This window comes from Lolium rigidum, chromosome 3 (genome assembly GCF_022539505.1).
Source record: "Lolium rigidum isolate FL_2022 chromosome 3, APGP_CSIRO_Lrig_0.1, whole genome shotgun sequence".
In the NCBI taxonomy this organism is placed as follows: domain Eukaryota; kingdom Viridiplantae; phylum Streptophyta; class Magnoliopsida; order Poales; family Poaceae; genus Lolium; species Lolium rigidum.
This window is the reverse complement of record NC_061510.1, coordinates 130,874,270-130,899,085: the sequence shown is the minus strand read 5'-3', so window position 1 is coordinate 130,899,085 and position 24,816 is coordinate 130,874,270. Positions and strand designations below refer to the sequence as shown.

Sequence of the window (24,816 nt, the reverse complement as noted above, 5' to 3'; positions counted from 1 at the left end):
CCAGCGTCAGTCTCTGGAAAAACATCGACTCCCGAGCCTGTTGCCCCTCAAGCTCCAATCCAAGCAAGGTCCCGTGTGAAGCGTCGATGCATCAAAAGGGCTCGCAGAGACTCACAAACTCCTTCCTCAAGTCAAGAGGTTTCGAATGCAACCACTTCATCAATTCGTATCCCCTGTTGTCTTGATGTTACTTGGATCGGCTCACTTTTCCTTTTGCAGATTAATGAGATATCTAGCGGGGACGATGAGGAGGTCCCGATGCCCTCGGCCACGCTAGGTCTGGCCGCTTCGACAAGCGTGGCTGGCCCAGTTGCTGACCTGGCCCCGCCCACGGTTCAGCCGATTGTCCCTACATCGGCTGCTCCCCCTTCTCTGGGAGAGGTATGCTCCACTTCCTTGGCTCTACTCTTCCATGTGTTGCATACCCACGTCGTTCTTGTCTGTCTGTCAGGGATGTGATCCTTCGAGCTTGCTAACGTTCGATCCGGAATCCATCGAGCCAGCTGCACCCAGAGCAAGCGAAGAGCCGAACTTTGACATGGTCCACGGTCCTCTTCAGCGCCTCAAGGCTTTGCTATCCTCCTCAATTGAGATCTTAGTTGAGAATCCCGAGGCAATCAAGGGTATCCTCGATGAAATCCAGCCTCATCTCCCTATGACGCTGAAGGTGGAGCTTTGGCCAGCTGCGACCCTGTCGGCTTTCAAGTCAGGGGTGCAATCGGCTCGCCAAAGAATTACCCTTCGTCGTGCTCAACTTCCATTGAGAGCCGATATTGCAGAGAAATGTCAGCGGCTCAACGAGAAAAAGATTGCTCTAGACGCCAAGACTGATACTTCCGCCAATATTGCTGAACTCGAAACCCTGCGCAAGGAACTGGAGAGCCTCGAAGAGAAGGTGAGGGTAACCAAACAGCTCATCCAAGAGAAGGAGACCTTCATTGCCCGCTCTCGAGAGGAGGCGGAAGGCCTCACAGCCGATCTGAGAACTGATCTGGCGGAGATTCGCGCTCTGGGCGGCCAGTTGGTGACAGGCAAAGACGAAGACGACGAGGCTGAGATTGCCGCAGTGGATCGTATCCGCGCTGACGCCCTTCGCGCTCTTGATGAATTTCTTCAGAAGAACCTCTCGGTGTAAGCTACCGAATGTTGTACTGAACTTGCACCTTTGATTGTGGGCGACAGCTTGTGTCTCTTGCGTCGAAATTTGCATTTTTTTTATTACTATTAGCCGACCGATCTCATGAATCGGCTTGGGTACAAACTCCGTGTGTTAACCCTTCTCTGTGTATATGCCCCCCCCCCAAGCCGAATCCTTCATGGGATTGAAGATGTCGGCTTTATAGCCAATTCAAGATTATTTCACACCTCACCATGATAAACAGCACAGCAGTGAATCTACATAGTGGGAATGATTTTAGCCGATCGCTGGAATCGGCTTCCCTTGCGGTTGTCGATCTGACTATTCATCCGTTAGAGCAGTGCCGTTGAGGTTCCGGACATCCATAGTGACGCGCCATCGGCCATCCTTTTTCTTTGTAAGTACAACATTGGAAATCCATTCAGTGCACCTGTACGGCCTGAGGCACCCGGCGTCCAACATCTGCTTGATATCCTTCTCGACTTCCTCAACCTCTTCTAGCTTGCTGGCTGACGTAAACCCATAACCCAGCTTCCCATCGCTTGTCAAGTCAATGTTGAACACGGGCAAAGCGTATGCTGAGGATAATGCTGGCCGATCGCTAAAATCGGCCTCCTTCTCCATCACGCAGCTTGATGAGGGTTTACAACTTCTCGGTCTCTTATTATGGTGACGCGACTCAACGGGTGCACGTTTACCATGCCTTGGGTCATAAATCTCTGACGAGATCCGGAACACTGTGTTTGTACCAGCCGATGTCTCTGTATCGGCATCAGCCGATGCCTGTGCATCAGCTCTCGCCTGTTTTGGGCGCCATACTTTCTTTGGCGGGCGCGCCTTCGTCTCCGATGTTTGCTGAATCTTCGCGGCCAGATCGGGCCGCGCTCTTCTCAACGTGTACGGTGCGTGCCTCAGCTTCTTCCAGGTTTCGCAGCCGCTGCACTCTACGCTTCTGAGAATGGCTGAGTCCATCAGGGCACCACCTTGGTCGGTGATACCTATCTTCTTCTCCATAGGACTCCTCGAAGTCCTCCTCTTGAGATGACTCAGCTCGCTTGTTATGTGGTGGGAGAGGTCCTAGGCGCTCGAACACTGGAACTTCGTTTGCCCTCCTTCTGTGCTGTCTGCATTCTGGGCAGTTCTCGATTGTTGGCAATCGGCTCATTCCTGAGTCCCAGCAATGTTTGAAGAAAGGACAGTCCCAGTGCCTATCCATGTCACCTTGCCCCCTTGACCTCCCTCTAGCGTGTCGTTCGTACCCGTCGTTGTCCCTGTCATGCTGACGATACCTCCTGTCCGCTGCATCAGACCGACGATATTTTTCATCGTCTTCGTCGTAGCGTCGACGTCGGTCATACTGCTGCTCATATTTGTTGAGGAGGTGCACGGAGAGTGGGCGCTGATACCGTATGCTTCTCACCTCCTCCTCGGTCAGGTACCGTCTGTCATCATCTTGGGGCCGGTCGCGTGGAACGGCCTCCTCTTTATCTTTGCCACGAGAGTGGCTACTCTCTGCTTTGTCCGCGCTATGGCAGTTCACCAGCCTAGCCATATTGACACTAAAGGAGAACCCTGGCTCCCTTATAGAGTGGCTGAGATCTACTGTATTGACGCCATGCGACAGACACGTGTTTCCTCTGAGCTTGATGTTGCGAGAACGGGTTGTCTCAGAGGAGCCGATGGGCTCGGCTTCACAGATGGCCTTCATCTCATCGTATTCCTTCTTGTGCTCTGCGAGGAGGTCCTTGTATGTGATCTGCTCCCCTGCCATCTCGGATGCCGATGTTGACGTGGATGTTGCAGAAGGTGTCCCACCGGGCGTGCCAGAATGTGTTACCCTCCAAAACCCACCGACGGGCAATGGCTGAGCAACACGAAGAGCCGGGAAGCTCCCAGGGCCGCTTAGTGGATCCCTGGCACCTCGCGTCGTCCCGCAAATCTTCTGGCCAAACGTCCTGGCGGTTGCTAGGGCGTGCCACCTGACCTAGACCCGATCAGGAAGGTGTTAGTGCTTCGATTGTTCCTGCATGGTAGACACGTAAACATTAAATACGAGCCCTATCGGCTCTCAGGTTTCCCTGTGGATCGGCTCATGGAGCCGATCGCCCCATGTTTCGCGTTGGATTTACAATGGCATGGGGATCCTGCTTGATCAGGACAAAGCTAAAACGATCCACGACAGTTTAGGGTTTTCACCGCATAACCGGAACGTCCTACGTGTGATCGGGCCTAGCAGCTACGGAAGACGATGCAAACCACCCCTACGAGAGGCCTAAAAACCAACATAACGTCGATTCCCGGAACATCCCTCGCAGGGACGGTAAACAACATCTAGCGCACTACCGGATCCTCCGACCCCAGCGTAAGGCCTAACTATGCGAGATATTAAACTAATCCTTGCGGAGCAAGGAGCAACCATAACGGATCGGATCTACTAAGTAACGAAAAAGCAAGATGCTGCCCTTACGTCTGGATAGACGTAAGGGCAGCTAGGTGTCGAGGGACGGCATTGCCTACGCAGGTATGCACGTGAAAGCATCAATGCAAGCCCCTAAACACCTAAGGATAAATAGCACTCGCTCGCCATCAACAAGGCTTCGAGCACGACCGAGTACAAGGTTGACGAATAAACGTGATGCTTGCCTAGATCGCTAGATGCGATCTAGGCAGCATGGTGCTTACCGGGAGAAACCCTCGAAGAAAGGGGTGGCGATGCGCCTGATTTGTGTTGGTTGAACGATGATTGTCCCCCTTTTCCGATAACCCTAGATACATATTTATAGTCCAAGGGACTTTCTAATTGGGGCGTGCACCAAACCGTGCACGGGCCAGACTCTATCTCTTACTTCTAAATTACAATGCGATCTAATATGTTACAGATACACGGGCAACTTGGCCCAAACTCTCAGCGCAAGGCCGCTTCGAAGATGCTCCATGTGTACGTCCTTCAAGCCCATCTTCACTTACGGCCCACCTCCTGATTTGGCCAAAATCGGGTGGTAAGAAGGTGTCGGCCTACTCCTCGTTCGCCAGCAAGCATTCGCCGATCTTGTGAAGTGGTCCATCAGCCGAGAGAGAGGCCCAGTTCACGGAGGAGCCGCGCTTGGATGCGCCGCCCTCGGAGGCGACGCGCTCGGCGGCAACGGGCTCAGCGGCGACTGGCTCGGCGGCGACGGGCGCGGAGGCGACGGGCGTGGAGGCGACGGGCTCGGAGGCGACGGCCGCCGGCGCATTCTTCTTCTCCATCGCCGGCAGGGTAGCGTGCGTACGGCGGTTGGGGTTTTTTCGATTTGGAGAAGTTGATGGGACGTGAGAGGGGTGGTTTTGTGCGTGAGCGAGAATGAGACGACTGTGTGCGAGAGGGAGGGAGGGAGGGGCTTACGCGTCCTAAATGCGACCCGCGTCCTACGCGTCCACTATTTGCACGTCCGCACCGCGACACGCGTCAACAATGGCACGTCTTCCACTTCCGCACCGCAACACGCGTCCTCGAGTCTAACCCCGGAAATTTAGATATACTCAAGTATACCCTCGAGTCATATACTAGCATTTTTTGTGTGCTCAGTTTTCTCCTTGAGTGCTAATACCGGCTAGTGCAATATACTCAGCTTTACCCTCAAGTGGCTGGTCAACGAGAGAGTCAACAAATGGGATTAACTAGTTAAATGAGTTATTTAATGTGCAAAAAAATCCGAAAAGAGTGGCACTTACTCATGGAGTCTTTACCACAAATTGCCACTTCTCAAATCATAGATAAATCATAGATAAATCAAGTTTCACCACAAATTGCCACTTCTCAAATCACCTAGTAGCTATGAAGGTGCATGGTTTTCCATAATAAGCCCTACCCAAAACAGCTTTCCCCAAAACATACTTTGTCTGAATGAGGCCATAATTTTCACACTCGTGTAGATTTGTATTGCAAATAGTTTGAGGTAGGCCAAGATGGGTTTCATTGTACAAAACACGCATTTTCCAATTTTTAAATCTCATATTTCAATCCCTTAGTCTGTTTACTACTCACTTGCCCTTGGTTTCTTGATACTACTCAGTTTTGCCCTCTCCCTTCACACACTCTCACAGACGCCCAACATTGCCCTGATTGGTCTAGCCCATGTCACGCGGATCGTGCCCGACGACCGTTGATCGTATGATCTAACGGGCAGGATAATCCCTATCTCTCTCTCTGGTCGGGGCCACCACCCTCTCTCTCTGTCGTCGGTTAGCTTCCACCCTCTATGTATGCGAAAGGGCGGTTACCCAGGTACGCTAAAGTTTGGTTTTCTGCATTATTTTTCACGAGCTAAATTATAAACTCTTTTTAGGCATTACTTTTCACGCAAAAAACGATAAACCATCACCGATTTGTTGTAGCCATTACTTTCCACGCAAAAAATGATAAACCATCACCGATTTGTTGTAGCCATTACTTTCCACGAAAAAAAATGATAAACCATCACCGATTTGTTGTAGCCAATACTTTTCACGCAAAAAAATGATAAACCATCACCGATTTGTTGTAGCCATTACTTTTCACGCAAAAAAATGATACACCATCACCCATTTCTTGTAGCCATTACTTTCCACGCAAAAAATGATAAACCATCACCGATTTTGTTGTAGCCATTACTTTTCACGCAAAAAAATGATACACCATCACCCATTTCTTGTACCCATTACTTTCAACGCAAAAAACGATAAACCATCACCGATTTTGTTGTAGCCATTACTTTTCACGCAAAAATATGATACACCATCACCCATTTCTTGTACCCGTTACTTTCAACGCAAAAAACGATAAACCATCACCGATTTTGTTGTAGCTATTACTTTTCACGCAAAAATATGATACACCATCACCCATTTCTTGTACCCATTACTTTCCACGCAAAAAACAATAAACCATCACCGATTTTGTTGTAGCCATTACTTTTCACGCAAAAAATGATAAACTATATCACGAAGTTCCATTTCCGTCAACATAGTCCGCATTAGTTTTTTTGTTGAGATATATACCCCCACAACGGTCGTCTCCTCCTTAATTTATTGTGTATAAACCCCCACAACGGTCATCTCCTCCTTATTTTATTGTGTAAACCCCTACAACGGTCATCTCTCCCTTATAAACACCCACACGGCCATCCCTTGTGTCAATAGGTTCTGCCTCTCTCTTCTTCGTTCACATACACTTTATCCATTGCCATGGCTTCCACGTCTCGGACGCGGACCGGAAGGGGAAGGGGAAGGGGAAGGGGAAGGGGAAGGGGAAGTGGATCATCATCATTGCCACCACCACCGTCAACACCGCCATTGATCATAGAGGAGTTCTTCATCGTCGTCTATGAAGACCCTTTGGTCAAGAAGGTACGTACGCGTTCCCACATATATGATGCATGTGATTAATTATGGGCATGTTCTAAAAAACCTTTAATTTCAAGGGTTCCCTAATTTCAAACGATCGGCGCTCGATCTCTTTGCAGAACTCCCAAAAAAATTTGCGGACTATCTTGACGGCAAGGAGCCAGCCTAAGGTGTATCTGCGAGCAGCTGGACTGCGGTCCTCGTCTCTGGACCGTGGAGGTCCTATTTGACGGACAAGGCCGGACGTACCTCGACAAGGGCTGGGAGAAATTCGCCATCGCGCACGGTGTGGATTTCGGCTGGTTCGTACACTTCAAATATGAAGGCGATGATGTGCTCACAGTGAAGGTGTTCGACGGAACAATGTGCAGGAGGTACTACTACTCAGACGACAAAGATACTGACGATGAAAGCGACGACGACGTGAAGCCATGCATCCATCCCCTTTAGATAATTAAGGGGATTATGTAGCTTCATATGCATCGATTTAGAGATCTAGCTATTTTCTATATATTATGCATGTAAAAAATAATATCGCATTTTCACTATTATTCGAGCACCACATCCTCCAAACGATGCCGATGTCGATGCCGATATCGGCATGGTCAGAACGGCTATGCTCGCCGCCACTGCTAGGTCAACGTCGGGATGCACAATGTTTAGCATAAGAGTCACTTTAGATTAAGCTGCGAAAATAGTCACCTGCCATGGGCTGAGGCGGCCCCTACAGAGCGGCTCTATATTATATTCTCTAAATAAAATAGACGACCACAGCGGTCATTGGCTGCGGAGGCCCCACAGAGCGGCAATATATAATTTTTTATAAATAAATAGACGACCCATCGGTCATTGGCTGCGGCAGCCCCATAGAGCGGCCCCATTTGTCATTGGCAGCACCGCGTATACAATCAGGAAATAAAACGGCCCACGCGTCGGCGGTAGATGGATCCACCCGTCGGACACGAGACGGTCAGCGAGGAACCGACCTCACGGTAACGGTAAGGCCTCTGACCTGACGGCAACCCGCGTCTACGAGGGGTTTCAAACTAGAGGGAGGGGAAAACTGAGAAAAAACTAACGAGCTGGGGAAAACTGAGTACAACTAACGAAGCAGGGGCACGAAAATAGAAATCCCTATATAAATTGGTGTAAAATAAAAATGAAGCATCAAAAATTATAGATACGTTTGCAACGTATCATAGCATTACATAAAGATGATCTTGATCATGATAGGTAGCTCACAAGATCTAAACATGAGGCATAAATTCGAGAAGACAACCATCTTGCTACTGCTATGGACCCATAGTCCAGGGATGAACTACTCACGCATCACTTCGGTGGCGGGCATGGCGATGTGGAGGCATCCGGCGATGATCTCCCTCTCCGGCAGGGTGCCGGGAAGAGCTTCAGAACCCTTCCGAGCTAGGGTCTGCGGTTGCGGCCGCGACAGAACTTTTCGTGGATGGAGGCTCAGGTGTTTAGGTTTTTTTCGAGATCGTGAATAAATAGGCGGAAGGGCGGGATCGGTGGAGGCCAGGGGGCGCACCATGCCATGGCGCAGCCAGGCCTGGGCCCGCGCCATGGGGTGGTCTGGCCCCCCTGTGGCGCATCTTCGTCCCCCCTCTGGACTCCGTCTTCGTTACGGTAAAATATTGACTTCAGCTTTTGTTTCGTCCAATTTCGAGATTATTTCCTGTACAGCTTTTCTGAAATACAAAACTGCATGCATTGTGGCATCTTGTCAATAGGTTAGTGTCGGAAAATGTATAAAAGTGCAACGAAGTGTAAGCAAAACATATACAAATTGGTGTAAACAAGCATGAAGCATCAAAAAATTATAGATACGTTTGCAACATATCAGTGGACGACGGCCATTCGGCAGCCAAGGCATCGCCATTAATGTGGCGCAAACTGCCGAAGTGACGTCTTGTCGCCAGCACTGGCGCGCCTGAGAAGACACGTCGACATAGGTCGTTGACATGCATGCGGGTCCGACACATCGAACGGTCATGCGGCACGACCACAAAGCGTCCGCCCAGACGAATCTGAGGTACACATCCGGACGCGTTTGCGTCTCCCCAGACAGCCCGATCACTACTCGTTGAGCCATTGGACCTAGATGCGGACGTATTTTTCGACTGGGTGGTCACCGTCCGTTTTGGGTCGCCCCTGCCCTGAGACGTGTCATTACGGTTGGAGAGTGAGTGTGTGGAGAGGTAGTTGGCCAGGTAGGTAGCCTGGATTTACTATGGTTGACCGTTGACCCTTTTAGCAGCCACAGTTTCGCACCTTATCCATTTGCTCGCACGCAAGCTTTCTCTCATTCTGCATCTGGTGGAAGTACGAGCATCTTCAGCCACTTCCCAAAGTGTTCCTAAACGACGCCGGATCAAGCGTTTGGAGGACATGTTTTGTTCGCGCCACGTTTAGGGGACGTCGCTCCCCAGCTGCGTCCCCAAACGCCGCCCCCAAACTTTTTAACATTAAAATACTTTTTTTTTGCATTTTTATTTCAATAGAGAGAAGAAACATTCCACAAACTAATACTCCTACATAATTCGGAACATGGTTTACACAAACTAAGACATAGTTTGAAACATGGTTTCCATAAACTAATACATAGTTTGAACCATGGTTGACACAAATTAAGACATTAGAAAATGAGGAAAGCCAGTAGTGTTGGTTATGTATGTTCGTTGCCAAGAAAGAACACTCTGGGGCACACTCAATCACCCAAACTGAAAAATCCAGCTGACATTGATAACCCTGTTGTTCTCACCAAAATAGGACATACAGAAACCGTCACTACTGGATTCAATTGGCTCGTGGCCATTTTCGCTACGAAGAAACAACACTCAGTCGAAGTCCTCCTCGGCGTTGTCGCCGTGGTAGTGTCGGCGGCAGCGCGTCTCGTCGAACACCTTTACGCTCATATCCCCCTCGCCAAGGTAGGAGAACGTGAGCACGCAGCCGGCTTCGAGGTCGTGGTAGCGCGCGAACTTCTCCCAGCCAGTGTGGAGGTACATCTTGTCGCGCGCATCGAAGATCACGTCCACAATCCACTGGCAGCAGTTGCAGGCAGCCTCCCACAGATGCAGCGAGGCCGGCTCGTTGTCAGCGACGAAGTCGGCGAACTTGTCCGGCAGCCTCTGGATGCTGAGTGGGTCGCCCTTGACGACGACGACGAACTCGAGCATCACTTCACACTCCTCCTCCTGCAGGTCCGACGATGAAGACGATGGCACCGCAGGCGACGGCGAGCGTGCAACTCTACCGCGGCCATGACCACGACCACGACCACGGCCGCGACCTCGGCCTCCGCCTCTACCAGCCATGGCGTCGACTCTTGAGATGGTGGTGGCTAGGGTTGGGGAGAGAGGCGCTAGGATTTGTGTGTGAGGGACGATGAGAGAGCGACCCTTTCTATAGGCCGGAGGAAGGCGGGGGAGCGGCGGCGCTCATTAACGCTGGCACGCAGAGCTAGATGCGATGAGACGCTTTGTTGCGCCTCTGCGGGAACTGCACCGTCGTTGCGCGCCAATAACTTTCGTCGCGATGTATGCGACGGTTAGGTTAAACTTCAATGTGCCACTGACGCGTCGGTCCCGCCACTTCTCGTCTGGCTTTTCGTTGTGTCCGACGTTCTCTGAGCATCCCCTGTGTAGCAGGGACGGGCCCTTGGGGCGCCGGATAAAAAAAGGCTTTGGAGCACGTGGCTGGAAACTTTTTATAGTCCGACGCGCTCTAAATTTTTTTGGAGGACATGGCTGAAGATGCTCCCAAAGTAGTTGAAAAGGCTTTTAGGGCAGCCTTCACTACTACTGCTGAATCGGCGGTTCCTTCAAGGATTGTTCGGGGAGAAAGAACGGGAAGATTTGATTTCAGTGTCTGGCTGCTGAACCTCACATGTTATGCAGGACGCAGCCAAAATCAAACATACAAAATCCTTCTTAATTAGCCCATCACATGGAGCCAATTACTTGTGTTGTTTTGGTGCCCGCCTCCATGATATCGACCTACCAATCGTGTCCTATCAAAAGAAACACGAGCGGCTTGTGCGTGCACAATTAAGCCGTGAGCTTGCTCCTCCATTTCATATTAATTGCCGTTAATTAGTATAAAGTTGTAATAAATCAATGATAACTAATATGTAACTGTTTGTAGATTGAAGTCTAATTGCAAGATGGGTATCAACCATCTCTATATAGAGATGACCTTGCAAGGTCGTCGGAGGCGAGCTCTACTGATAGGGGTACATCGAACCAGACACTGCCATCAGTTAATGATCAATGAAGAAGAAGACCACGACGACAAGGCATGATCGTCTAACAGCCAGGGAGCATGCAAGCATGAGCTGCAGTGCACACGGAGAAAAAGATGCATCACAGTGTGCACCATTTGTCTTTGGACGCAAACGGCAGCATTTAAACTCCGCACATGCAGCTAGGACACATTTAGCACGCGATCGAGCATGATTCTTCGTGGTAAATTAAGTAGAGCGCAGAAAATGGTGGACCATATACAAGTTAAAGTAGGGTAAATACAGAAGTTTACGAACACATTTTAAAATCATCGGCAACAAAGAAGGGCGCGTGGTTAATTGCAGTCTTCTCACTGACGTGGATAGTTCATCGGCAACATGCCAACATTGCCGCCGTGGTGCACAACCCACATCGGAAACCGGAAACTATAATGCTCTGGTCACATCGGCAACACTTGTGGTATTCGCTCGTTGCATATGCATATCCTTCCCGCAAAAAAATTCCTCCCGACCTAACCCTCTCGCCCCCGCGCGGCGGCGCCGCGCCATGGCAGCCCCCGGCGCTCCTCCTCGTCTCCCCTCGGCGCCCTCCTCTCCCGCCGCCGCCGCCCGAGGCGCTGCCAGGCAAAGCCTTGGTGGTGTGGCGGCGGCGGACTCTCCTCAGCTGTGTATCGACGGGAACGGCGGCGGTGATCCGCCAGGCCTTCCCTGATGCAGAGGTGCGGGGAGGCGGCGGCCATGGCGCCGATCTACAGGTGGCGACGCCGTTGGCAGGGAGGCGCTATCGGGCCTCTCTTGCGTCGTGAGGAATCCTAGGGCAGCTGCTCTAGGCATGGCGGTGGTGCCCATCTTCTCCGTTGGAGGTGGTCGGCCGGATTGGGGCTGGTTGTGGCGATCTCCTGATCTCACATCTAGTCCTAGCAGCGAGTTGGGGATGCGCGGCTACCGGTGAAAACCGTGCTCCGACCCTCGTCGTGGCGTGCGATGGTGACGTCACGCGTCATAACCTTATTGAAGGCATCGCCTTCACAGTCTGTGTCTACTCACTCGTGCTGCTCCGGGGGAAACCCTAGATATGGGTCTCCCGGATCGGATGATGGCAGCACTCTATGCGTCGTTCTACCTCTTGGGGCATCGTTTTTGGAGCAGCTGTTGGACGGTGGTGGGCTGCGGTGGTGTGGTGTTCATCTACCGCGTCGGCGATGGTGAGTCTTGGCGGCATGGCGCAGCGGAGTATCGGTGTTGGATGCGGGATGAAGAGCATGCACAAGATGGTGGTGCTGTCAGGCGTCATGGTGGCATCGATGGTAGGTCTGGCAAGGTCAATGCGATGATCCTTCTTGGAGATGGGTGTGAGGAAGCCGGAGGTAGCAATTTCTATGACGTGTGCAATGGCGTGCGCTCAGGGTCTGTTTAACTGGTTGTGCTTCTCACCTGCCAATGGGCGGCTTGAGAAAGCATTCAATTTTAGATGATGTGAGTTGGTGTATTGTCAGGGTAATGGCTCTATTCATGGTCACCCCCTTCATCGCTCTTGTAGGTATAGCGAGTTGTGATGAAAAGGTGGCTTTGAGTTGATCTTTGCATCTCCATCTCCCTTGTAAGGCTTCGCGAATAATTTAATAAAGAAAAGTTGTGTGCATCTTTTGAATGCAGAGGCTGGGGCGATGCTCCCATTTTGAAAAGGAAAAAAAAAAAGTTTAATAGCACCACATATTTCTTTTGCAGTACAATTGCATATTCATAGCGCAGGCAGAAACATGATTTCGACAACATCTTTCACTCGTAATGTAAACAACACATGAAAGATATGGTAACCTTTAATACATATTGCACAGCTCAATCACAAGCACTACATAGCAATTTCATTCATAACTACCCGGTTTTAATCTTTTCTTTGCTGTTTGTATCAAATACTAACCTTAAATAAATTTCTATCACCACCCAAGTTTACCACAATCTGATCATAAAAATATGAACTTAGGCGCTCCACAAGATCTTCCTAGTCAAGGCTGTATATATCTTTGTAGTTTCTTCCTGTTTCAACTGTTCAAGCTCATACTGGTATCGATCGGGAGTATCATTATATCAATGGTCATTATGTACCAGTCAACTAATGAATGACCTGCTCCATCGCATAGCAAGGAAATGTCTACAAAAATAACAGCCATTGGAGATACTAAAGGAAGACTTGAATAACACTGTGTACATGAAAATAAGAAGAGTGCAGAAAATACTGGATCATGGGGCGCAGTAAAGAAGAGAGCAAAAATAGTGGATCAAGTACAAGCTCTATGGTGACCGTGGCAGGAATTTCAAATCCGACAATGGCTCGTCGAGAGGCACTTGTATTGGCCAGTGATCTGAATCTTCAACGTTTGAAGATAGCAACGAACTGTTTGGAGGTTGCTAACGAAGTAAAAGTTCACGGTCACTGCGCTGGATAAAGGAAGGTATGGGAATATTGTTAAGGAATGTGATGTGACCACTCGGTTCATCAATTTAATGAGTTAGCTCCCTCCAAGGCTCCAACAACCTTAAACCGTCCACCGCCCTTGGCCCGACCCCGCCTGAAGTGCCCATGCTTCGACACATCAGGAGAGTCAGGACCCAGGAAGCCATGGGATACAGACTGTTACATATGCCTGGCACGAATGAATATAAACAAGTTCATGGCAAGAGGTCAGGGCAACGGTATGCTTATCAGAATACAATCATGGGAGCTGCACAGCTCTCCTTATCCACAACATGAGAGATATCCTCATGTATATACATAGTAGCTAAGAACATAGTATGTACCTTATACAAGTGGTCATGGGCCTATACTACGAGCTACGTTACCGTCAGTGTTCATTGCTTGCCAACGTAAAACTCTAATCGAACAATAACCGAGCATACAGTCGGCAAGCCAGGAGTTGCCGGGAGTCACATTTGTGGCTCTCTCCATGTGCCTCACCCAGAGTCATTTGGTTTTGTAGGCTTCTCACGCTCCTCCTATCTGGGAATCTCAGGTCAACTGGCTGACCAAACAGCTAGGCAAGGTCAGCTTTGAGCTTGCCATATCAGTTCCGATCCCTACTTTCTGATCGGCGGGGCTGGGGTAGCTCGAGCACGATGAGGAAGAAACTCCGCTCTGACTCCCTGATGTACTGAACATCGCCACCCATCAATTTGAGGATTTTCCTGCACACGCTTAGCCCAATGCCTTCTTGGGTTGTCCAACGGGCCTTGCTGAACATGTCTTGGACAATGTCTGGGGGGAGGCCCTCACCAGGACAGGCAAATCTGGAGAGACATATCAAGGTCAGCAGGAGTTGTTACTGTACAACATTGCAATAGAAGTAGAATCCTGTGCTAACAAGATTTGCCGAAGATAATCCTTTTATCCTACTGCTCAACTGCAGTGCTGATAAAAAGAGACGAGTATAGCAAGTGGCAGTGGGTACAACAAATATGCTTGCTATGGACTGGAATCATAATTTGCTTCTTCTTTGCCTGACGAAAAGCAGGCAGCTGCCAGGAGCCACTAGCAGCAACCTGTTTCTGAAAACTTCATTGTTTTCATATAGTTCTCTGCAGCCTATTGAATTTATTGCTACTATGTGAGAACCAGTTCTTTTTTAGATATCCAATTATTGCGATGGTTCGTATGTGCTTGGCTCAGATGCAGCATAATGATTCAATTAGTAATCTGCATATACTCCTAGAGACCTTAGGCATAAAAAAAAGTTATCCTCGTTAGTAGCTATGATAGAAAACCGTGAATGTGATATTAGACTTCGGTTGAAGGGTGGGAGGGAGTTATATACTTCTATTACATGTTACCAGGTTTCTAATAGCCTAAAACTAGGTCGAGCTTATTATACTTCTCTACTGTGACTGGAAACTGTAAGGCAAACGTTCTTCCGTGTAGATATATTGAGAAACATAGTTTTCTGTCAAGACTCAGATAAACGATGTTTTTTCTGTGTAGTTGCAGTTCTTCAGTCAATATAACAATTGATTCAAGGTGTCCCTTGATCCAGTTGCCACACTCAAATATGAATGTTGTGAAATCTTCCATTCCATGTGAGTTGTTTGTTATCGACCATAGGTGATGAAAAGCCTGATGATCATGGCATATTATGTGTAATCTAGCACTAAACAAACCATGAATTAACATAGCAAAGATGGAGTTTATATGGTCAATGTGTTACTTTTATGTGTGTTATAGTAGCAATGTAGCATGTACTGGTGCTGTTTATTCATTTGCATTCATGTGCTCATCTTAAACGTTTGTCTGAAGAAAGCAAAGTGGAGTATTTGTTTCAATGACGCTTGAAGAGTGTGTGAGAGGGACGCCAAAGGTCGGAGGTGGGCAATTGTAGCACCCCAACGGTCTCATATCCGACGAGCTAACCCTAGGTGTGCTTCCGCGACATAGCTCCCCTTCTCTGCGCCAACTCAGATATACTATTGTGCTACTACTAAGAATCGGTAAACACAGGTTACGGCCTTGATTTCCCTTACCTGTGCTACTGGTCAGAACATACAAAGAGTTCATATGAGTCACTTATAACTCTTACGGTGCAAATTATTAAGCCAATAAAATGCTCAACTCTCTCTAGGATTTCACTCTGTTTTCTCCTAATTCGACATCTCTGCTTAGTAATACCAAGACCGTTAAAAAATACCACAGTATTATGGAATATAGAGGAAATAATAGGTCTATTGGAGTGCTCTGGCAGAAAACTTTTTTTCTTTTTGGTGATATCTTGTGTTGCTGCAGGCTCTGAGGCGGTATGCCACAGAAGCTAACACAATACAATTCGTTATGTATCATAAAGTGGTTTATGTGAACAAGCATCGCTCATGAATATGCCTCTAATTTCTCTGCTCCCAGTTACGTCTTCATTCTATCTTGGTTATAATTGAGCGGTCGCGACAACGAGTGACTTCCCCTTCTAGTATGGTTGCTATGCCAGTACAATTAAGAGATATATATGTAGTCCTCCACTTTATGATACATAACGAATTGTAATAAAATTCAATGACCGTCGTTAAGAACTTAAGATATAAGTAAATATGCTAGAAATTCCTAGAAACAAGCAAACACCCATTCATTGATGAGATAGACCTTTGTTATGATTAACAAACCATAGCAAATGGATGGAATCAATGAGCATAGACTGCATGACCCACAGACCCCATGCTAAATCTGTGACCTCCTACGTAGCTTCACAACCTTCATAATACTCCCTCCATCCCAAAATAAGTGACTAGAAAAATCGAGTCACTTATTTTGGGACAGAGGAAGTATAATCTAATGAAGCTATCTTTCAGAACTATGGTGCTATTTGTGGCATATTATATAGATTTGTAATCTTTCCTAATATAATATAATGAAGCTACCTCACTAACTACGATGTATTTTTTAAGGCTCCTAACTATGATGCTATTTGTGAGGCCAAAACGATATCATGTAGCTTGGCAGCTTGTGACTTGCGGCTGGATGTGAGTCATGCAGCATGAAAACTCATTTTGCCTTCTCTTCACCTCTTTCGCTCCCATTAGAAACAAAATAATACATGAATTACACAGTGAAATCTGAATCCTGCTAATTCGTTTAAGAACTTTCCAAATCTATACCTTCGTGTACGCGAAGCATTAAATCTATGCATGCCAGCTCGATATCTCTTTTATCATATTTGCATCCAAAACAAATACACAGAAGAAACAAAATATAGATCTGCAGTATACCTACATCGACGCCAGTACTTCAGTACGCTAGCATAAGAACATGAGTTTGACAGATAAGGGATCATGGGCCTCATCTTTCTAACCGAAGGGCTCAAATATGAAGTCAACCCTTAATGCTTAAATCACACTGTATTAAAATCCAGTTTTTAGGCAAACCAGACCGCATGACTAGTATTTCATCCTGCAGTGGGTCAATTCTCTTCTAACACTTCACTATCTGTTGCATAACTCATTGATTGAATAAGAATTCATTGTCCCATGAAATTTTGTGGCTTTCAGGTGATGTTAATTTACATGCACGATGGCTACAGATATACATCTCACTGAAAACCTGAATATTTCCTACAACATCATGTTCTTATGTTTTACGTCCCTAATAACCTACACTTACTTTACATTTTCATGAGAAAAATAGAAGCATTGTGATCAATAAGTGTGACAATGTTGGGGGTACACCGCCAAGGAGCGATGCTTGTCCGGCCATGGTGACAGAAATGAAAAGGAGAGAAGGTTGGGGATGGAGATTAGATCTTCGCTAGTTTATTCTCATTCATTGGATAATCATATAGGGTGAATGGTATTTTTTATGGGAAAGACTTGACTTGATGCCTAAGAATAGAATCCCAAGTCCCAACTATCCTAACTAAGTAGCCTGCCATGTGTTTTATATCTAATGGGCTAAGGGCTGAGATCCATGCCTCTGATACTATTATATAATAATTAAAGCATAACCCAAATAAAAATTGTAAGGAATAAGATTGTATTCCTAATTTCCTAGTGCTTGTATGTAAATCATGAATAAGTCCTAATAACCACATGCAGCAAGGCATAACTATACCAAACACCTGACCAATTCAAAATTTTAAGTACGAGTAATTGTTATAGTACTTGTTCGCAGTCAATTCAAGCAAAGATATCCCGCTAAGAAGTAATATATCATCTTGTATGTTAAAAAGAGATATGAAGGAAGCTAACCTGAAGAGGAAGAGCATTGTTTCTGTTCCATCAGAATTCTGTTTTACGTTTGGTCTGACTTGTATCTCTACCCAGCCGTTTTCAGTTGGAGCAAACCGCACCATGCTTAGCAAAAAGTCAGACAAAACTTGCTGGATTCTATATTGGTCACCATATGCCGAGGCTTCTTTGATTTCATCGGGGATATCTCGAATAAGTTGTAAATCTCTTTCTCTCAGCAATATCATCACTTGGCTGACAACAGCATTCATAACATTTCCAAGTGAAAATTCACCTTTGTCCAGCACTAAAGAGCTGTGAAACAAGCAAAAACAGAACTAATCAATTATTCGTTAACCAACTGCTAAGATGTAGGTCAAACGTAACAAAAGAGGGGTAAAAAGAAAGGTGAGATAGTGCTTCTAGCTACACGCCAGTGAATCTAATTGCACCAAGTAATTAACAAATGAAAAAATAAGGTACACAGAGTTGTGAGTTCATATTCAGAATGATATTCATATTAGTTTGTGTTTGAACTTCAAAAACTGATGTGGATGATTTTGCATGCCACAAGTCAGGAGACGTCCTTGGGGTAAAAATGGTGCACATCCATTGTCCATTAATAAAAGCTGAGATGATTGACCAACTACGAAAGGCAACGAAAAGTATATCTGAAGTTTCATACAATGAAGTGCAGCATCTGCAAACATGGTTACTAAGTTTATACTAGGATACTACCATGAAAAGAATGCTTGGCAACAACTTGTACTGTTGGAATTATGTGAGCTGCGGAGTTAGGTTTTGTAGGATGTGATTAAGGCATAAGGATATTCATTTAGTTTGGACATGATCCTAGATTCCTAGTATGCTATTTGAAGTAGCAATACTAAGAATCCACGTATTACCACCAAAGTATTTTGAAACGTTGCCGAGGTAAAGTAAGTACAGTGAGATAGATGCCACGGAGGCAAGGATGGTAATAGTTAACTGTCATTAAGGGTTCGTGTGCACAGAAAGAATTACACATCAGAGAAGTGCAAAGACATTGGACCGGATTTGTCACTGTATGATGTAATTCTCTAATTCCTTTATCTTCGTTAAATGCCTAAACAAATAAAATTAATGCGAGTTGATGTTCAAATTATTACTAATCCAGGCACATGTTACGTAAGGGACACACTCACATATATTATGATGCACACATTAAGTTAAAATGGATAATAACAGAATACTGACCCGTCCTCAATACTTTGGAGGCTGGCATCCTTTACAATCTTGGACATCTGCTTTTCACAAGCAGTGCTAGTTTCAAGAAACTGCCTCTGGTCATCCTTTAAATCAGTCATCTCTAAAAGGGAGTTTGTAAACCGGATACCGCTGAGAGGGTTTTTTATCTCCTGGCAAATGTAAGCCAACTCCTTCATCCTGGCATAGCACTTCTTTTCTTGTTGTCTCTGAATCTCAAAGGCTTGCTGTAACTCGGGGCTTGCAATCTGCAAGAAGCAAAAGGCGCCTATGGTCTCACCATCCATTTTGTTCCTTGTGTTTGCAGTCAATAAGGCCTGTACATATTTGCCATTCTTGTCGAAAAATGAAAAGGGGAGCTTCTCAGAATCCTGCCCTCCTATCGCATTGTGAAGGACAATCATGAACTTTGTCAATGCATCTGGGCCCTTGAGTCGGCAACAATTTCCAAATACCTCCCCGACCAGAAGCTTACCAACAACTTCTCCTTTTGACCAACCCGTGAGTTTTTCCATTGCCGTGTTCCATTCAGAGCAACAAATATTCTCATCTGAAGCAAATATCGGGGGTATTAAAGGATTGGGGTTGTGTACAATAGCCTTGTAATCCCCTTGTATGTTGACAAATTTATCCATGACCACCTTTTGCCCTGTGATATCTTGGCCAACGAAACAAACCCCAACAATATTTTTAGTGTAATCCCTACTAGAGCAGGCGTTAACAATAACAAAAATCGGTCCTTTAGATTGCTCCGGCCCAAATGTCTTTAACTTTATCTCCACATTTTTTTCTTCCTCGCCTGCACAAGAAACAAGATCACAAATAATCATTATCCAGTCCACCATTTCCCCTTAAAGATAAGGTAAGTTGACTGTGTGTATAGACCAGGTAACTTACAATGCAATAAACAGTATAGAAAATAGCATTTACTTTGGGGCAACTACTCCCACCTTTGATGTACCTACTAAATGAATTTTACGTACTTTCATTTTGAATATATTTAAATACTACTGTAGTTACAAGATACTTGCATGTCAATGCATAAAAATTGTCTGGCAAGTAAATATTTGCAAATTATTCATGCTGGAAATAAATCAAGTCACGGGCAACCAAATTAGCAAGACTTGTACCTCTTAAAGCTTGTGAGAGTAGCTTCTCAACTATTTCCTCAGATTCACTAAAGATAAGATCTTTTACTAATGATTTTCCCATCGCTTCCTCAACTGTGAGGCCAGTCAGCTCAGCAACTTTTGCATTCCATCCATTTATACATCCATCAGTATCAACTGCAAAGATGGGCACTGTGGCTGTCTCGATCAACCGAACCATCTCCCTTGCTACCGAGCTCAGCTCATCTATTCCTCGCAACTCTAGTTCCCCAAGCTGAACGTGACCATTGACGATGGCTTTTGAGTTACTAGTGCCCTCTCCTGCATCTCTGAAGGAGTCCCGCAATATGAGCTGCAGCGAATGTATTGCGTCCATCTCAGCATTCTCCCAAGGTAAACTCCTACTTTTCACCACTTCAAGGAATGCCTTGAATGATGACCGTGGGTGCATTCGCTGACCATCATCCTTATCCTCGGGATGATGCTTTGCACCACCCCATTTTATCTCCTTGGCCGTGTGTGACCGGAACCAAAACAAATAATCGCTCGGCGTGATATAAGCTACTGCCATTCCGCACACTGCATCCCCTAATTCAGTAGCACCAGGGTAGCCTGCATCAGCCAGGCTATCTGTGCTGAGCCCTGTCGAGTCTCCATGGCAAACCGTCAACCACTTGATGATGTCCTTAATCTGAGCTTCCGTGGGAGTGATACCAAGTGGGTAGTACTTCCCGTGGTAGTACAGTGCAGCACCATCACACTTGACAAGGTCCATTATGCTTGGGCTCTGCGTGACAATGCCAGTTGGTGAATCCCTGAGTAGCATGTCACACAGCAGCGTCTGTGTTCTAAGAATGTGTTTCTCTGACATTTGATGTGCAAGCTGCAGCTCCATGTTGAGCTGCAGGCCAAAGGCCTGCATGAGGAACTCGCACGCATACCGCAGCGGGAAAGGGATGCAGCGCGGAGATGTGTGGTGGCACACGACCAACCCCCACAGCTTCATCGCCGACGGCACAGCGCCCCGCCCCATGTTGTGCTCATCCTCCCCGCCACTACTGATGATGACTGCCATGACGAGGGATGCAATGGACCCCATGTTTGCCATGTACTGCGCGTGGCACCCGTGCGGGGAGCGCAGAGTGGAGCCAACCAAGCACAATGGCTGCGGCATTGCAGGGTCCTGGATGACCCTCACCGGAGCAGCGTGGCAATCAGCAATCATCCTTACGCGGTTTTGCCTGAAGAGAAAGCGCGATGCCTGCGGGATGTCAGTGGCAGGGTAATGCAAACCGAGGTACGGCTCGAGGTCAGCCCGGCGGCTCTCGGCGAGGACTTCCCCGTGCTCGTCGTCGTGGAATTTGTAGACCATGACGCGGTCATAGCCCGTGAGCTCGCGGACGTGCTCGACGACGGTGTCGCAGAGGAGCCTGACGTCCCCGCCAGGGAGCGCCTGGAGGCGGGAGATGGCGCGGACGGCGAGCTTCTGGGACTGGACGGCGCCAGCTATGGAGACGGCGGGGTCCTCGGTGCGGGCGGGCTCGAGGTCGATGACGACGCCGACGTCGATGCGGTGGAGGATGGCGTAGAAGGGCCTGTTGGTGACCCTGGCGTGGATCCAGAGCGGGTTGAGCAGCGAGATCTCGCGGGCCGCGAAGGCGCGCTCGAGGAGGACGCCGGAGGAGGGGATGAAGAGGAGGCGCGCGTCGGAGCCGAGGGAGACGGGGGAGGGCGCGGCGGAGGAGTCGAGCGACGGGACGGAGTGGTGGGGCGACAGGTCGAGCAGGTCGGCGGCGTTCTCGGAGTAGGCGAGGAGGCGGAAGGAGGAGTCGTCGGCGACGGCGAGCGTGCAGCCGAAGGGCTGGATGTGGCCGCCGCGCTGGATGCGGGAGAGGTAGGCGGCGATCTGCTGCTCGGAGGAGGGAGTGGGCGGCGCGAGCAGCGACTGGGAGTAGTCGAAGCTGCGCCCCGACGCGCCCGACTGCTCGAACACCGCGTGGAGGCCGGCGTCGAGGGTGTACTGCGCCACGGCCTTGGAGACGGACTCCGTGGCGGCAGCGCTCCCGGCCGCGCCTCCCCCTCCTCCTCCTCCGCCGCCTCCCCCTCCGGCGCGGGAGGTGCTCCCGCCCGAGGACTGCGTGTGGTGTTGGTGCGGCGGAGCGGGACGGGCGGAGGACGGGGAGCGCGTGGGCGTGGGCGTGGCGCGGCTGCCCGAGGCCATGGCGACGGCGCGGGGTGGGGGTGGGGGAGACAGGACTGGATTAGGCGGCCGCGTCCGTCCTCACGGCAGTGCGGTTACTGGAGACATTGTTTGGGAGCTTGGGAGTGGGAGGATAAAAAGATGGGAGCGATTTACAGAGGATACTTGAGGGAGCGAGCTGAGTCGATGACGATGCGATGGCTGGCTCGAAAGGGAAGGGTCTCGGAGGATAGAAAAGAGTGTGCTGCGCTCTCGACTCTCGAGCTCAAGATGACGACAACTGCTGTGAAGCTTAGCTAGATATCTTCCCACTCCTTTTTATTTGTATTTAGAAATACTTTTTGCTAGGTCCACCAATAATTAAGTTAGCTCTAGCTCGACTCTAAAACTGTTTTTTTTTCGCGAAACACAATACAGACGCCGCACTCACCTATATGAACGCGCACACCCTACCCCTATGAGCATCTCCGAAAGACTGAGTTTAAGTAACTAATCCGGCGGGTAGACAGCGGGGAGCCCGTGGTGACTCTAAAACTGTTATAATTGCATTTTTGTTTGTGCATATGTGAATAATATTAATTTTCTCTCTCTATATGTGCTCTCCTGGCGTGCCTCCCTTCACTGTCGGCGGCAGTGGCGGAGCTAGCCCAGAATTTGGGGGTGGGGGACAAAAGAGAGAGTGTGTAAAGTTTGGAGCAAATGACTATTTTTTCTCATCTAGGTCCCTAAAAAATTTCTTCAAAAAAATGCAAAGCCTAGGGGGGGGGCGATGGCCCCCTCTGACTTGCACATAGCTCCGCCAGTGGTTGGCGGCTCTGTCGCTCGGGGTGAGAATGGGATAGGAGGCTTTGGTTGTAGCATAGATAATAGGTTTAGGTCGAGTCTAGGTGTAGGGTTTCTGCAGTGTTTGACATCACGCCGGTGTGCAGTGGCGCAACATGGGCTGGAGATAAGACGATGCCAATTGATTACAGTACAACATAGAGTGGGCCATAAGTAAGCAAAAAAAACATACATGTATACTCGGTGAGCCAAATACTAAGGGATTACTAGAGATAAGGGTGGGCCATACCTGCGCGCCGCTGCTGGTGTGGAGTGCTTCTAGTGTGTGGTCGTGTGCCGCTCGAAAATGGATGGCTTTCTCCTTCTTCCAACATCCATGGGGGGTGGTGGCGGGGTTGTATACCAACCAGATATCCGTCAATAAGCATGTGTTGCTGCCTCCAATTCTGGAGGTTGTCTCCAGGTCCAGGGTTATGGGCTCTAGCACTATGTCCATCTTCTCTTGCCCTAATGGTGAAGGAGGAGGGGAGAGGTCGACGGCGATTCCTCTTCACTCGGCTCGGTCGGGTTGTCTGTGTGAAGCTACGTCGATGCAAGGATGCTTGTTGGATACGCCCAAATTGGTTCCATCCCCGGTGGCGTTGACGGTGTCTGCGTCTGCTCGTTGGAAGACGGAGGATCTAGTCGTGTTTTCACTTTATGTGTTCTGAGGTCTTGTTTGCATATTCTAAGGAGCGTGTTGTCATTCTATATTTTCAGGCCCTTCGGGACCATACCCGTTAAAAAAAGCTTGACCGAGAAGTAAGTTTAACAACCAAGGACTAGCCACGTTCTTAGAAACAATAACTAACTCAAACATAAGGGGTGAGAAGTGACGGCGTGCTGCCACATTTGTTTTCATATTTTAATGGATACAGAAACAAGAAATCTCAAAAAAAAATACTTCCCTAACCATTCCAGCTATATATTTTTAGCCTTTGTGTGAGTGTGTATTAGGTGTGTGCATTCTCAACGTTCATTGCAGACATCGAAAAAATTGGTTCATGGCTGTGTTGCCACAGAGGGACTGGGATTCAGTGACTGGCCTACAGTCACGCCGTAACAGGACCTCCCATCCACCCACCACTCTCCATCCAACGGCATGAAGATGACGACAACTGGTGTCAAGCTTAGCTATATATCTTCCCACTCCTTTTTTGTATTTAGAAATACTTTTTGCTAGGTCCACCAATAATTAAGTTAGCTCTAGCTCGACTCTAAACCTTTTTTTTTTGCAAAACACGGTATAGACGCATCTATCAATAAGCATGTGTTGTTGCCTCCAATTCTGGATGTTTTTTTGGATCTACGGTGATGGGATCTAGTGCTCTATCTCTCTTCTCTGGCCCTAATGGTGAAGGGGGGGAGAGGTGGACGACGGTTCCTCTTCTTTCGGCTTGGTCAGGTTGTTCGCGTGAAGTTGCGTCAATGCAGGGGTGCTTGATGTATATATAAGCCCAAAGTGGTTTCGTCCCGGTGGCGTTGCCGGTTCCTGCGTCTGGAGGTATCGTTTGAAGACGGAGGATCTAGTCGTGTTTTCACTTTATGTGTTATGAGGTCTTGTTTGCATATTCTTAGGACCATGTTGGCATTCTATATTTTCCGATGGTCCTCCTTGTAACTTGTACACCATGTTGTTAACTAGTTTCTCCTCCTTGTAACTTGTGTTGCCACATAGACTAGTCTGGTTAGTTACAGTATTAGCTTGATGCATTGAAGTTGCCCCTTTTTAACGGTGGAGAAACTAGCCAAGTGTCGAGAGCTTCACCTGGGACAGAGCGAGGGATACACGGCGGCAGCGTTAATGCAGAACCTACCTCGCGCGCTGGTCAATTCCGGGCCGTCTCCCTGGCCTGGCGATGTTGGGAGGAAAGGTAGACCGGGCGGGAAAGCTGCCCGCGGCGACGGCGACGCTCGGGCGATTGGCGAAGCTATGTAGCAGCGGCAACCACCAGTCACCGCATCCGTCCGGCCGCTCGCCCACGTG

The 24,816-nt window shown here is 48.2% G+C and overlaps 1 protein-coding gene across 1 annotated transcript; it reads right to left on the bottom strand.

Annotated features, from left to right (window-relative positions):
* Positions 1 to 13,752: 13,752 nt before the first annotated feature.
* Positions 13,753 to 22,043, bottom strand: LOC124702336 (phytochrome B). Its single transcript, XM_047234464.1, has 4 exons — positions 19,829 to 22,043; positions 18,690 to 19,497; positions 17,475 to 17,768; positions 13,753 to 14,045 (listed from the first exon to the last, which is right to left on the bottom strand). The coding sequence occupies exons 1-4, from the start codon at positions 22,026 to 22,028 to the stop codon at positions 13,823 to 13,825; spliced, it is 3,525 nt and encodes a 1,174-aa protein (XP_047090420.1). The 5' UTR covers positions 22,029 to 22,043; the 3' UTR covers positions 13,753 to 13,822.
* Between the last annotated feature and the right edge of the window lie 2,773 nt (positions 22,044 to 24,816).

What these genes read in the sequence shown, in the direction of transcription:
- LOC124702336 (XM_047234464.1), bottom strand. Translation starts at nt 22,028, where the DNA reads ATGGCCTCGGGCAGCCGCGCCACGCCCACGCCCACGCGCTCCCCGTCC. An exon ending in ACTCTCACAAGCTTTAAGAG is followed by an intron (nt 19,498 to 19,828) that starts GTACAAGTCTTG and finishes TTTCTTGTGCAG; the next exon opens with GCGAGGAAGAAAAAAATGTG. An exon ending in CTCCAAAGTATTGAGGACGG is followed by an intron (nt 17,769 to 18,689) that starts GTCAGTATTCTG and finishes CTTGTTTCACAG; the next exon opens with CTCTTTAGTGCTGGACAAAG.